Below are 12,853 nucleotides of genomic sequence, written 5' to 3' on the forward strand. Positions count from 1 at the left end.
TGCAGTATTATAACCAGTGCTCCCTGTATATATATATAATATACTGTATGTAATAACTGCAGTATTATAACCAGTGCTCCCTGTATATATATATATAATGTGGGGGAGGCTGTTTGTCAGCGCTCTGGGTAATGGAGGACAGGTGGAAGGACCAGTGTCGGGGACATTATTTCTGGCCGTGCTCAGATTTGACCTTGCTGCTTTCCGGTGTGTAGTGTCGGCCATGTTGGTGGGGGAGCGGAGGAACGGCAATCTCCTGGTCCAGCTGGCCCCGAAGCTTCAGGCGCAGCCAGAGGAGCTTTTGCGGCAGCGATGGAGCGTGGACGGTCATGTGGAATATCTGATCCGATGGGCGGTGCTCAGCACGGAGGAGTCGGGGTCCGGCAGCAGTGGAGCCACTTCACAAGCGGAGAACAAGTCCTCCAACATCCTCATGTGGATGTCAGCCGAGGAGGTGTACAGCAACTGCCCCACCCTGTTGGGGAAACGGAAGCCTGAGGGGCCCGGGGTCCCTGAGGAGAAGAGCCCCGGGGCCCCAGACGAGGGCGCCCTGCAGGAAATGTCAGAAGACGTTCGGATGCTGGTGCAGAGAGCCGCCCGGCAGATGTCGCACAGCTGTGGTCCCGACTCCTCCATCCTCAACACTATCCACGTGCTGAGCGCTTACGCCAGCATCGGCTCGCTGGCTGGGGTCTTCAAGGAGACTGGAGCGCTGGACCTGCTGATGAAGATGCTGTGCAACCCGGAGAAGCAGATCCGTAAGAATGCCGGCAAGATGCTGCGCGCTCTGGCGTCACATGATGCAGGTGAGGCCGGGGGATAGATGGCGTGAGGCCGGGGGTAGATGGCGTGAGGCCGGGGGGTAGATGGCGTGAGGCCGGGGGGTGGCTGGCGTGAGGCTGGGGGGTGGCTGGCGTGAGGCCCTGTGGGAGCCATCATGCAGCCACATTGGTTGTCCCCGGCGTCCCCTGACGTAGACAGATCTGGCCACTGCGGGCATCGCCCGGCGCTGTGCCCGGGGGCGCTCGCCATGACGGCTGCTTGTGTGTTTTGCAGGAAGTCGCGCCCACGTCTTGTTGTCCCTCAGTCAGCAGGACGGCATCGAGCAGCACATGGATTTCGAGTCTCGCTTCACACTGCTGCAGCTGTTTGCGGAGACCACCAGCTCGGAGGAACATTGCATCTCTTTTGATGGCATCCACCTCCCCCAGGTGAGTGTAGAAATCACACGGGAAGACGGAGATGATGGGGTGCAATTATCCCACCTGAGACCCTTCATAAAGAACCTCCCTGCCCCCCCCTCCCAAGTCCGGACCCCACAACAGGTCCGGGAAGAAACACCACGCCTAGAGATCCCATCCAACTCCGACCTGTATTTTCACCCCTGGAGGGGGGAGGCTGCGGCTGTCCTCCTCTGGAGGGGGGAGGCTGCGGCTGTCCTCCTACTGAGTGGGGAGGCTGCGGCTGTCCTCCGGAGGGGGGAGGCTGCGGCTGTCCTCCTCTGGAGGGGGGAGGCTGCGGCTGTCCTCCTCCGGAGGGGGGAGGCTGCGGCTGTCCTCCTCTGGAGGGGGGAGGCTGCGGCTGTCCTCCTCCGGAGGGGGGAGGCTGCGGCTGTCCTCCTACTGAGTGGGGAGGCTGCGGCTGTCCTCCTCTGGAGGGGGGAGGCTGCGGCTGTCCTCCTCCGGAGTGGGGAGGCTGCGGCTGTCCTCCTACTGAGTGGGGAGGCTGCGGCTGTCCTCCTCTGGAGGGGGGAGGCTGCGGCTGTCCTCCTCTGGAGGGGGGAGGCTGCGGCTGTCCTCCTCCGGAGTGGGGAGGCTGCGGCTGTCCTCCTACTGAGTGGGGAGGCTGCGGCTGTCCTCCTCCGGAGGGGGGAGGCTGCGGCTGTCCTCCTCCGGAGGGGGGGGGCTGCGGCTGGCCTCCTCCGGAGGGGGGAGGCTGCGGCTGTCCTCCGGAGGGGGGAGGCTGCGGCTGTCCTCTTCCGGAGGGGGGAGGCTGCGGCTGTCCTCCTCCGGAGGGGGGGAGGCTGCGGCTGTCCTCCTCCGGAGGGGGGAGGCTGCGGCTGTCCTCCTCCGGAGGGGGGAGGCTGCGGCTGATCTTGCTGGGGGTGTAGACTGATGTGTTTGCTCCCCGTCCTCTGTGAGTGGAGGCTTTTTGGTGCGGCCCCTGGGTTGAGATTGGCTGTTCTGTGATTGGTCTTTTTTCGGCAGATCCCGGGGAAGCAGCTCTTCTCGTTGGTGAAACGTTACCTGTGTGTGACATCATTGTTGGACCAGCTGAGCAGCGACCGGCCGGACCGCGAGGACACAGACCGCCTCCAGCGCCAGTTTGACTTCTGCATGGCGATGGGCAGCCTGATCTGCGAGCTGGTGCGGGTTATGGGCTGGAGGACGGAGGGGCATCCATCTATGTGCCGGGGTGGATCTGGTGTGCCGCAGCAGTCATGTACCCCCAGGACCCACGTTTCCAGCACATGTGAGGACATGACGCACACGTGTCACACTCTGCAGCAGGAGATGGACGTGCGCATGATCCATGACCCTCGTGAGATGCATGTGGGTGATGAGGGCACCTTCTGGCAGAGCGGGAGGGAGATGCCGCCGGTGCAGGTAGGTGCTGTCTGCTCTCTGAGGATCAGGGGCCTCTTCCATCAGCCGCTGTCCACACACGTGGTTTTGGTGCCCGGTCTGTGGGCAGAAGGCGAGTACATGGACATTTTGTCATGTGTTGTCTTTCCTTGCAGGTTGACGTGCGTCATATCCTGCAGAGGGGCAAGAAGACTATGGGGGTCACTAATGATGTAGCAGGTGAGTGCAGGTGGAGACGCTGAACAGCATTGCCATTCTGTGCCCAGGACAGCAGAGGACCACTGTCACGGGGTCCTCCTCCAACATCACACAATAAACAGAGCTCGAGAAGAGTGAACAATCCCAAGACCTTTATTATAGGCAAAACTGAAAGGTCCATATACAATCCACCACACAGAGGATAATATAGTCCAGAAATACAAATGCAGTTCGGTAATGAGACAAATGTCCCGGGAGATGAGAGTCCAACAATCCAGCAGACAGAGGATAAAATGGTCCAGATCCTTCTCCATATTGTAACATCCCTGGCGGCGTGCTGGCATGGCTTACCATCTCCCACCATGCAAGACCACCAACTTACCTACCAGTCCAGGCTGAGCACTGTGCACCTCTACCTGCTGTGTGCTGTGCTCCTCTACCTGCTGTGTGCTGTGCTCCTCTACCTGCTGTGTGCTGTGCTCCTCTACCTGCTGTGTGCTGTGCTCCTCTACCTGCTGTGTGCTGTGCTCCTCTACCTGCTGTGTGCTGTGCTCCTCTACCTGCTCTGTGCTGTGCTCCTCTACCTGCTGTGTGCTGTGCTCCTCTACCTGCTGTGTGCTGTGCTCCTCTACCTGCTGTGTGCCTCTACCTGCTAAGTGCTGTGCTCCTCTACCTGCTGTGTGCTGTGCTCCTCTACCTGCTGTGTGCTGTGCTCCTCTACCTGCTGTGTGCTGTGCTCCTCTACCTGCTGTGTGCTGTGCTCCTCTACCTGCTGTGCGCTGTGCTCCCCTACCTGCTGTGCGCTGTGCTCCTCTACCTGCTGTACGCTGTGCTCCTCTACCTGCTGTGCGCTGTGCTCCTCTACCTGCTGTGCGCTGTGCTCCTCTACCTGCTGTGTGCTGTGCTCCTCTACCTGCTGTGTGCTGTGCTCCTCTACCTGCTGCGTGCTGTGCTCCTCTACCTGCTGCGTGCTGTGCTCCTCTACCTGCTGTGTGCTGTGCTCCTCTACCTGCTGTGTGCTGTGCTCCTCTACCTGCTGCGCGCTGTGCACCTGCTGCGTGCTGTGCTCCTCTACCTGCTGCGTGCTGTGCTCCTCTACCTGCTGCGTGCTGTGCTCCTCTACCTGCTGCGTGCTGTGCTCCTCTACCTGCTGCGTGCTGTGCTCCTCTACCTGCTGCGTGCTGTGCTCCTCTACCTGCTGCGCGCTGTGCTCCTCTACCTGCTGCGCGCTGTGCTCCTCTACCTGCTGCGCGCTGTGCTCCTCTACCTGCTGCGTGCTGTGCTCCTCTACCTGCTGCGTGCTGTGCTCCTCTACCTGCTGCGTGCTGTGCTCCTCTACCTGCTGCGTGCTGTGCTCCTCTACCTGCTGCGCGCTGTGCTCCTCTACCTGCTGCGCGCTGTGCTCCTCTACCTGCTGCGCGCTGTGCTCCTCTACCTGCTGCGTGCTGTGCTCCTCTACCTGCTGCGCGCTGTGCTCCTCTACCTGCTGCGCGCTGTGCTCCTCTACCTGCTGTGCGCTGTGCTCCTCTACCTGCTGCGTGCTGTGCTCCTCTACCTGCTGCGTGCTGTGCTCCTCTACCTGCTGCGTGCTGTGCTCCTCTACCTGCTGCGTGCTGTGCTCCTCTACCTGCTGTGTGCTGTGCTCCTCTACCTGCTGTGTGCTGTGCTCCTCTACCTGCTGCGCGCTGTGCTCCTCTACCTGCTGCGCGCTGTGCTCCTCTACCTGCTGCGCGCTGTGCTCCTCTACCTGCTGCGTGCTGTGCTCCTCTACCTGCTGCGTGCTGTGCTCCTCTACCTGCTGCGTGCTGTGCTCCTCTACCTGCTGCGTGCTGTGCTCCTCTACCTGCTGCGCGCTGTGCTCCTCTACCTGCTGCGTGCTGTGCTCCTCTACCTGCTGCGTGCTGTGCTCCTCTACCTGCTGCGTGCTGTGCTCCTCTACCTGCTGCGTGCTGTGCTCCTCTACCTGCTGCGTGCTGTGCTCCTCTACCTGCTGCGTGCTGTGCTCCTCTACCTGCTGCGTGCTGTGCTCCTCTACCTGCTGCGTGCTGTGCTCCTCTACCTGCTGCGTGCTGTGCTCCTCTACCTGCTGCGTGCTGTGCTCCTCTACCTGCTGTGTGCTGTGCTCCTCTACCTGCTGCGTGCTGTGCTCCTCTACCTGCTGTGTGCTGTGCTCCTCTACCTGCTGCGCGCTGTGCTCCTCTACCTGCTGCGTGCTGTGCTCCTCTACCTGCTGCGTGCTGTGCTCCTCTACCTGCTGTGTGCTGTGCTCCTCTACCTGCTGTGTGCTGTGCTCCTCTACCTGCTGTGTGCTGTGCTCCTCTAGCTGCTGCGCGCTGTGCACCTGCTGCGTGCTGTGCTCCTCTACCTGCTGCGTGCTGTGCTCCTCTACCTGCTGCGTGCTGTGCTCCTCTACCTGCTGCGTGCTGTGCTCCTCTACCTGCTGTGTGCTGTGCTCCTCTACCTGCTGCGCGCTGTGCTCCTCTACCTGCTGTGCGCTGTGCTCCTCTACCTGCTGCGCGCTGTGCTCCTCTACCTGCTGCGCGCTGTGCTCCTCTACCTGCTGCGTGCTGTGCTCCTCTACCTGCTGCGTGCTGTGCTCCTCTACCTGCTGTGTGCTGTGCTCCTCTACCTGCTGTGTGCTGTGCTCCTCTACCTGCTGCGCGCTGTGCTCCTCTACCTGCTGTGTGCTGTGCTCCTCTACCTGCTGCGTGCTGTGCTCCTCTACCTGCTGTGTGCTGTGCTCCTCTACCTGCTGTGTGCTGTGCTCCTCTACCTGCTGCGTGCTGTGCTCCTCTACCTGCTGCGTGCTGTGCTCCTCTACCTGCTGTGTGCTGTGCTCCTCTACCTGCTGCGCGCTGTGCTCCTCTACCTGCTGTGTGCTGTGCTCCTCTACCTGCTGCGTGCTGTGCTCCTCTACCTGCTGCGTGCTGTGCTTCTCTACCTGCTGTGTGCTGTGCTCCTCTACCTGCTGCGTGCTGTGCTCCTCTACCTGCTGTGTGCTGTGCTCCTCTACCTGCTGTGTGCTGTGCTCCTCTACCTGCTGTGTGCTGTGCTCCTCTACCTGCTGCGTGCTGTGCTCCTCTACCTGCTGTGTGCTGTGCTCCTCTACCTGCTGTGTGCTGTGCTCCTCTACCTGCTGCGCGCTGTGCACCTGCTGCGTGCTGTGCTCCTCTACCTGCTGCGTGCTGTGCTCCTCTACCTGCTGCGTGCTGTGCTCCTCTACCTGCTGCGTGCTGTGCTCCTCTACCTGCTGCGCGCTGTGCTCCTCTACCTGCTGTGCGCTGTGCTCCTCTACCTGCTGCGTGCTGTGCTCCTCTACCTGCTGCGTGCTGTGCTCCTCTACCTGCTGCGTGCTGTGCTCCTCTACCTGCTGCGTGCTGTGCTCCTCTACCTGCTGCGTGCTGTGCTCCTCTACCTGCTGCGCGCTGTGCTCCTCTACCTGCTGCGCGCTGTGCTCCTCTACCTGCTGCGTGCTGTGCTCCTCTACCTGCTGCGTGCTGTGCTCCTCTACCTGCTGCGTGCTGTGCTCCTCTACCTGCTGCGTGCTGTGCTCCTCTACCTGCTGCGTGCTGTGCTCCTCTACCTGCTGCGCGCTGTGCTCCTCTACCTGCTGCGCGCTGTGCTCCTCTACCTGCTGCGCGCTGTGCTCCTCTACCTGCTGCGCGCTGTGCTCCTCTACCTGCTGCGCGCTGTGCTCCTCTACCTGCTGCGCGCTGTGCTCCTCTACCTGCTGCGCGCTGTGCTCCTCTACCTGCTGCGCGCTGTGCTCCTCTACCTGCTGCGTGCTGTGCTCCTCTACCTGCTGCGTGCTGTGCTCCTCTACCTGCTGCGCGCTGTGCTCCTCTACCTGCTGCGCGCTGTGCTCCTCTACCTGCTGCGCGCTGTGCTCCTCTACCTGCTGCGCGCTGTGCTCCTCTACCTGCTGCGCGCTGTGCTCCTCTACCTGCTGCGCGCTGTGCTCCTCTACCTGCTGCGTGCTGTGCTCCTCTACCTGCTGCGTGCTGTGCTCCTCTACCTGCTGTGTGCTGTGCTCCTCTACCTGCTGCGTGCTGTGCTCCTCTACCTGCTGCGTGCTGTGCTCCTCTACCTGCTGTGTGCTGTGCTCCTCTACCTGCTGCGTGCTGTGCGCCTCTACCTGCTGTGTGCTGTGCTCCTCTACCTGCTGCGCGCTGTGCTCCTCTACCTGCTGTGTGCTGTGCTCCTCTACCTGCTGTGTGCTGTGCTCCTCTACCTGCTGTGTGCTGTGCTCCTCTACCTGCTGTGTGCTGTGCTCCTCTACCTGCTGTGTGCTGTGCTCCTCTACCTGCTGTGTGCAGGTCTCTTGTCTGCTGGCTTACGGCGGCGGCGCTGGAACTTCCTGAGTCTTAACCCCTTAAGGACCTTGGGTTTTTCCGTTTTTGCATTTTCCTTTTTTGCTCCCCTTGTTCCCAGAATCATAGCTTTTTTATTTTTCATTCAATATGGCCATGTGAGGGCTTATTTTTTGCGGGACGAGTTGTTCTTTTAAACGCCATCACAGGTTTTACCATATCATGTACTGGAAAACGGGAAAAAATTCCAAGTGCGGTGAAATTGCAAAGAAAATGCCATTCCACAGTTGTTGTTATTTCTTTCCACGTTCACTGGATGGTAAAACTGACCGGCCATTATTATTCTCCAGGACATTACGAGTTCGTAGCCACCAAACATGTACAGGTTCTTTTTTATTTAAGAGGTGAAAAAAAATCCAAAGTTTGCTAAAAATAAAAAAAAAATGGCGGCATTTTCCGAGACCCGTAGCGTCTCCATTTTTCGGGATCTGGGGCCGGGTGAGCGCTTATTTTTTGCCCGCCGGGCTGACGTTTTTATTGATGCCATATTGGGGTAGATCCGATGTTTTGATCGCCCTTAATTGCATTTTATTGCAATGTTGCAGCGACCAAAAAAACGTAATTCTGGCGTTTAGAATTTATTTCTTGTTACGCCGTTTACCGATCGGATTAATTCTTTTCTTATGTTGATAGATTGGGCGATTCTGAACGCGGCGATACCAAATATGTGTATGTGGGTTGTTTTATTATTATTTTATTTTGAATGGGGCGAAAGGGGGGTGATATAAACTTTTATATTTTTTTATTTTTGTTATATTTTTAAAACCATTTTTTTACACTTTCTGCTTGCTTCAATAGTGTCCATAGGAGACTAGAAGCTGCAGTTTTCTGATTGCTTCTACTGCACACAGGTGATAGCAGATCGCCTGTATGCAAGAGAAATGCTCCTGTGCTATGAGCGCCAACCACTAGGTGGCTCTCATAGCTAACGAGACATGACAACCACAGGGGTCTGCCCACGATCACATGACGGGGTCACCGATGGGCGGGGTAAGTGACGCGCTTCCGGTGTGGCTTTGTTAAATGCCGCTGTCAGAGATTGACAGCGGCGACAGCGGCGTTTAACTGTTTAACAGCCGCGGGTGGATCACGATTCCACCTGCAGCTGTTGCGGGCACATGTCAGCTGTAAGAATCAGCTGATATGTGCCCGGTTCAGTGCGGGCTCAGTGCCGGAGCCTGTGCTGAACCGGGGGTGGTGGCCTAGGGCGTACTAATATGCCCTAGGCTATAAAGGGGTTAAAGGAACAGTGCGCGCATTCCTATTCTGTCCCCAGCCTATTGCTATGAGTCACTGGATACTTAAGGCGCCCCCGCCCAGTGGGAGGTGCCTGAGCAACACTTTCTGTCAGTGTGCTATGTGCAGCCGCTGAGTTGCCAGGTCCTGTCCTGTCCTGTAGCTATCTTGTTCTGCCACCCTGGGGGCTGAGTACCCACACCTGTACTTGTATCCCGTTCCTGCGTATGTTCCCGTCTGTACTGTGTCTTTGTCTGTCTCTTGTTTGCTTCTATGTTAGATCTTTCCCTCCACCTCCTGTGTCTATTCCAGTACCTTCCTCCTTACCTGCAGTGTCTGAACCAGTACCTAACTCCAATCTGTTGTCTCTGTACTTCTGTTTGTGAGTTCTGTGTCCACTCGCTACTTCATAGCAAGGACCTTGTGTGTATCTGGCTCTGCTTGTCCCGTTTACCTGCCTCTGTATGTTTCCTCTGTGTTCTAGCTAACTTCTAACTTCCTGCATTTTCCAGACCCTGTCTGTTCCATGTGAACAGAGCCCTGTCCCGCCTGGCCGCTCCTGCGCCATTCCCGCCTGGCCGCTCCTGCGACATTCCTTCCCGTCCGCACCTGCGGCATTCCTTCCCGGCCGCACCTGCTGCTCTGCTCCGTTTCCTGTCCACACGTGCTGCTCTGCTCCGCTTCCCGTCCGCACCTGCGGCTCTGCTCCTGTATCCCAGTCTGTGCTGGTCCCTATCCAGCCTGTCTACCTAGCTGCCTGCCTATCAGCCATGCCTGCCAGTACCTGCCTGCCTACAAGCCGTGCCCGCCAGTACCTGCCCATTCCTGCATACCCCGGTGTGGATCAACAGCTGTGACCGGGGTCTACCCTGGAGTAGCACCTGGGCCACCTCCCACGTCCCTCCTTGGTTCACGGAGTCGACTAAGCCACTGTATGAGCCACGGTCAGATCTGGCAAGGCCCTTAGTCACGCCTCTCCAGGCACTCCTCGGAACCTGGCCCAGTGGGACCACTAACCACGCCTATGCCAGAAGATCCAGGCATGAGCGTAACACATATAGACTCCTCCTGCAGTATTTTCCTGGCAATCCGGGTTTCTTCCAGTCTCACTGGCCTTCACATCAGTGTCCCACACAAGGATCTAACTTACATGTCCGTGTCCTCCTCAGGCCCCCTCGTTATTTCCAGGGGTGGGTAGACCGTTTGGATGGTTTTCTGACTCCCCCACACCTGGGAACTGTGTCTCAGAGCTCAAGGTACTACAGGGTGTGATAATGTCAGCAGGGGATCATCAAGAGGCATGGACACCTTCACACTGCAGATGGTAACTTCAATTATCAGACCTTTTGGAAGGTCATTAAGACTCTAGACACAGAATGATACAAAGCAACACTCTGAAAATCCATAAAAATATGAATATAAACAGAAGGATACCCCATACACCAAATCACACCATCCCAACCTCTCCCCCTCTTAATAAGTGAGCACGCCATGAGATCTACACAGACCTCTCACCACCTCACTTTAGTCCACATTGCTCAACTGTTGATAGTTCCTTGTACAGTGGTAGGGGTAGGTCGGCCTGAGGGAGTCTATGGTTCTTCTAGTCGGGACAGTCCATCCGTGTCCTGGTGTTGGCTTCCCCATTTGTATTGGATGGGGAAGCTGTAGCGTTGTAAGGACAAGCTCTACTGCCTCAATCGTCCATTGACTTGGAATAAGGCCAGCTCCTTACACTCCTCCCCCACTTTTTCAGCACGGACATGAATGCGAGAGGTCTCACCTTCATGAGAACAAAACTTTATATCATCCAGTTTCCTCAAAGCATATTCCATGTCGTCTTTGCAAATAAACTCCACAGTCCCCATTCCCCCCAGTGTACATCAACATGGAAGATGTGAAGACCCAGGGTCTTCTGTGGGCATAATACTACTCAGACAACACCGGGTGAGGGTAAAACAGTGTGGCAATACTTTGCTGGGACTGTTCTATCTGTTTATTGTCCGTTTGGTGGTTCAATAAATACCCAAGATGGTACAACATTATACAGTCTCACCCTTACAGTGGCCTGCCGAGAATACATCAGCTGCGATTTTGGGACTTCCAGGGCCAGCTACCTCAACCAGTGGCCCCCTGCTTTTAGGGGGCCCCCACAGAGAGGAGATAGTGACAAGCTTAGGAAGCTGACAGTCCATCAAGGTACAAGGCCAGGAGACCCGAGAGTCCCACCCTGGCCTCTCCGAGAGTTTCCATGGGGCCAGATGACCCACTAGTCCCAATCTGGCTTCTCCAAATGTCTCCATAGGTTCCAGGCGACCGGAGAGTCCCACCTGGCAACCCCAAATAACATATCCATGGGGCCAGGTGACTTCATCGTCCCAACCTGGTCTCCCCAAATGTATCTATGGGCTCTCTGATGGTCAGTGGAGCAGATCCGTATCTTTCCAGTCAGGGCCGTGCACCCTTAGACCAGAATTATGTAGAATACAAATCTGTGTCTCTCTGGATCGAGCCATGCTACCAAGCTACTCTCCTGAATTATTTGTCTCACCTTTGAGTCTCCCTTTCAGTTCTCTTTGCAGCAGGATAGAAAAACCCTTTTTTATATTTACATACAGTATGTGGATAAGGTCATCAGTCACAGGTCAGAGGTAAAGGTGCAGGGCTCACTCAGGTCTCATTGTTTGAGCATTTAATCAATTTACATAGTTGGTATAGCAGGGGGGACTCTTTAAATAAACATCTAGCTGGCTTTAGGACAATATGTAATTAGCATAGTAACAAACATCATTGTTTCACCCGGAGCCACAGTTCTTGACCAGCCAAAGAAACACAAATACTGTACATTCACAAGTCAACACAAACACAATAGTGTATTTCTCTTGGCTTAACAAATCTAGAAGTCTGGCTGATTAAGGTTAGAAGCTGTTTCGTCACAGTAGACATCTCCAGCTTCTCTCATATGGTCTTTCACATCCTGCCAACTCCCCGATGGGTGAAGCCCTGAGACGAGGACTCTGTATTCAGTTCGCTGGTACAGTAGTCTGTTCCTCCCACAGGGTCCTCCATATCCTTTCCCTGGTTTGTCCTGGGAGACTCCACACGTGCCCAATGAGAACCAAACTTGTATCCATTGCGACCAACCCCAGAGTGCTGACACCCAGCTAGGGGGATGGTCACTTGGCGGCCTGGTAAATAGTGTTCTGGGAAACCAAGGTGATGGTAGACCCAGTGTCCCGAAGTCCCTGGGCTTCCTCCCTAATGTCATTTACTTCCCCAGGTCACATTCCTTCATGGTAACAGTCATTGCATTTTGTGCGTTACTCACCACTGGCGGAGGGTTAGTTGGCATGTTGAGAATGCTCCGTTTTCGCTCGGCTGACGCAGTGTGAACCAGTCCTTGGCTTCGGGTTATGATATTAGCCCAGTAGCACACCACCCAGCAACACATTGTAATGCACACGCCCGGGCTGAGCGGCGTGTGCGTGTGATTCCACTGGACCGTGCCGGAGAGTGAATGCCTGGAGGGGCGTAACTAGGTATTCACCCGATCCGACCAGGGTCGCACGACGGCATACGACGCCAGTGCACCAAGGAGAAACCGAGCAGAGGGACCAGGTGCTACTCCAGGACAGACCCCGGACACGGCTGTTGACCCACACAGGGGAATACAGGAACAGACTGGTTAGGCTGGCACACAGACTGGTGGGTATAGGCAGGCACGACTGGTATGCAGGCAGGCGGGTATGCAGGCAGGGGGGGTACAGGCAAGCACAGCTAGAGTGCAGACAGGGAGGCACTAGCAGGTAGGAACACAGACGGGATAGGACCCAGTACACACTGGGACTCAGGAACAGAACCACAGATGTGGCGGACAAACACAGCAGAGTGAGGCCGCCCAGAGAGGTGAGCGAGAGCAGGGCAGGACGAGACCGCCTGGAGCGGTGAGCAAGAGTAGAGCAGGACGAGGCCGCCTGGAGCGGTGAGCAAGAGTAGAGCAGGACGAGGCCGCCTGGAGCGATGAGCAAGAGTAGAGCAGGACAAGGCCGCCTGGAGCGGTGAGCAAAGGGTCAGAGCTGAGCGAGACTGCCGGAGCAGTGAGCAAGGAGTCAGAGCAGAGCGAGACTGCCGGGGCAGTGAGCAAAGGAGTCAGAGCAGAGCGAGACTGCCGGAGCAGTGAGCAAAGGCAGAACAGGCTAGAACCGCCGGAGCGGTGAGCAAAGGCAGATCAGGCTAGAACCGCCGGAGCGGTGAGCAAAGGCAGAGCAGGCTAGAACCGCCGGAGCGGTGAGCAAAGGCAGAGCAGGCTAGAACCGCAGGAGCGGTGAGCAAAGGCAGAGCAGGCTAGAACCGCCGGAGCGGTTAGCAAGGCAGAGCAGGCTAGAACCGCCGGAACGGTGAGCAAGGCAGAGCAGGCTAGAACCGCCGGAGCGGTGAGCAAAGGCAGAGCAGGCTAGAACCGCC

The 12,853-nt window shown here is 57.1% G+C and overlaps 1 protein-coding gene across 1 annotated transcript in view; it reads left to right on the forward strand.

The window, feature by feature from the left end:
* Positions 1-219: 219 nt before the first annotated feature.
* Positions 220-12,853, forward strand: part of LOC141257272 (cullin-9-like) — a 180,132-nt gene continuing 167,498 nt past the window's right edge. The window contains exons 1-4 of the mRNA XM_073671639.1: positions 220-806; positions 1,057-1,211; positions 2,208-2,606; positions 2,741-2,804. Coding sequence (XP_073527740.1) covers positions 224-806; positions 1,057-1,211; positions 2,208-2,606; positions 2,741-2,804 — 1,201 coding nt within the window. The 5' untranslated portion in view covers positions 220-223. The remainder of the gene's footprint in view (positions 807-1,056; positions 1,212-2,207; positions 2,607-2,740; positions 2,805-12,853) is intronic.

The sequence above is a fragment of the Phyllobates terribilis genome, unplaced genomic scaffold (genome assembly GCF_046119375.1).
Source record: "Phyllobates terribilis strain yellow unplaced genomic scaffold, ASM4611937v1 Scaffold_3__8_contigs__length_932513732, whole genome shotgun sequence".
Lineage (NCBI taxonomy): Eukaryota > Metazoa > Chordata > Amphibia > Anura > Dendrobatidae > Phyllobates > Phyllobates terribilis.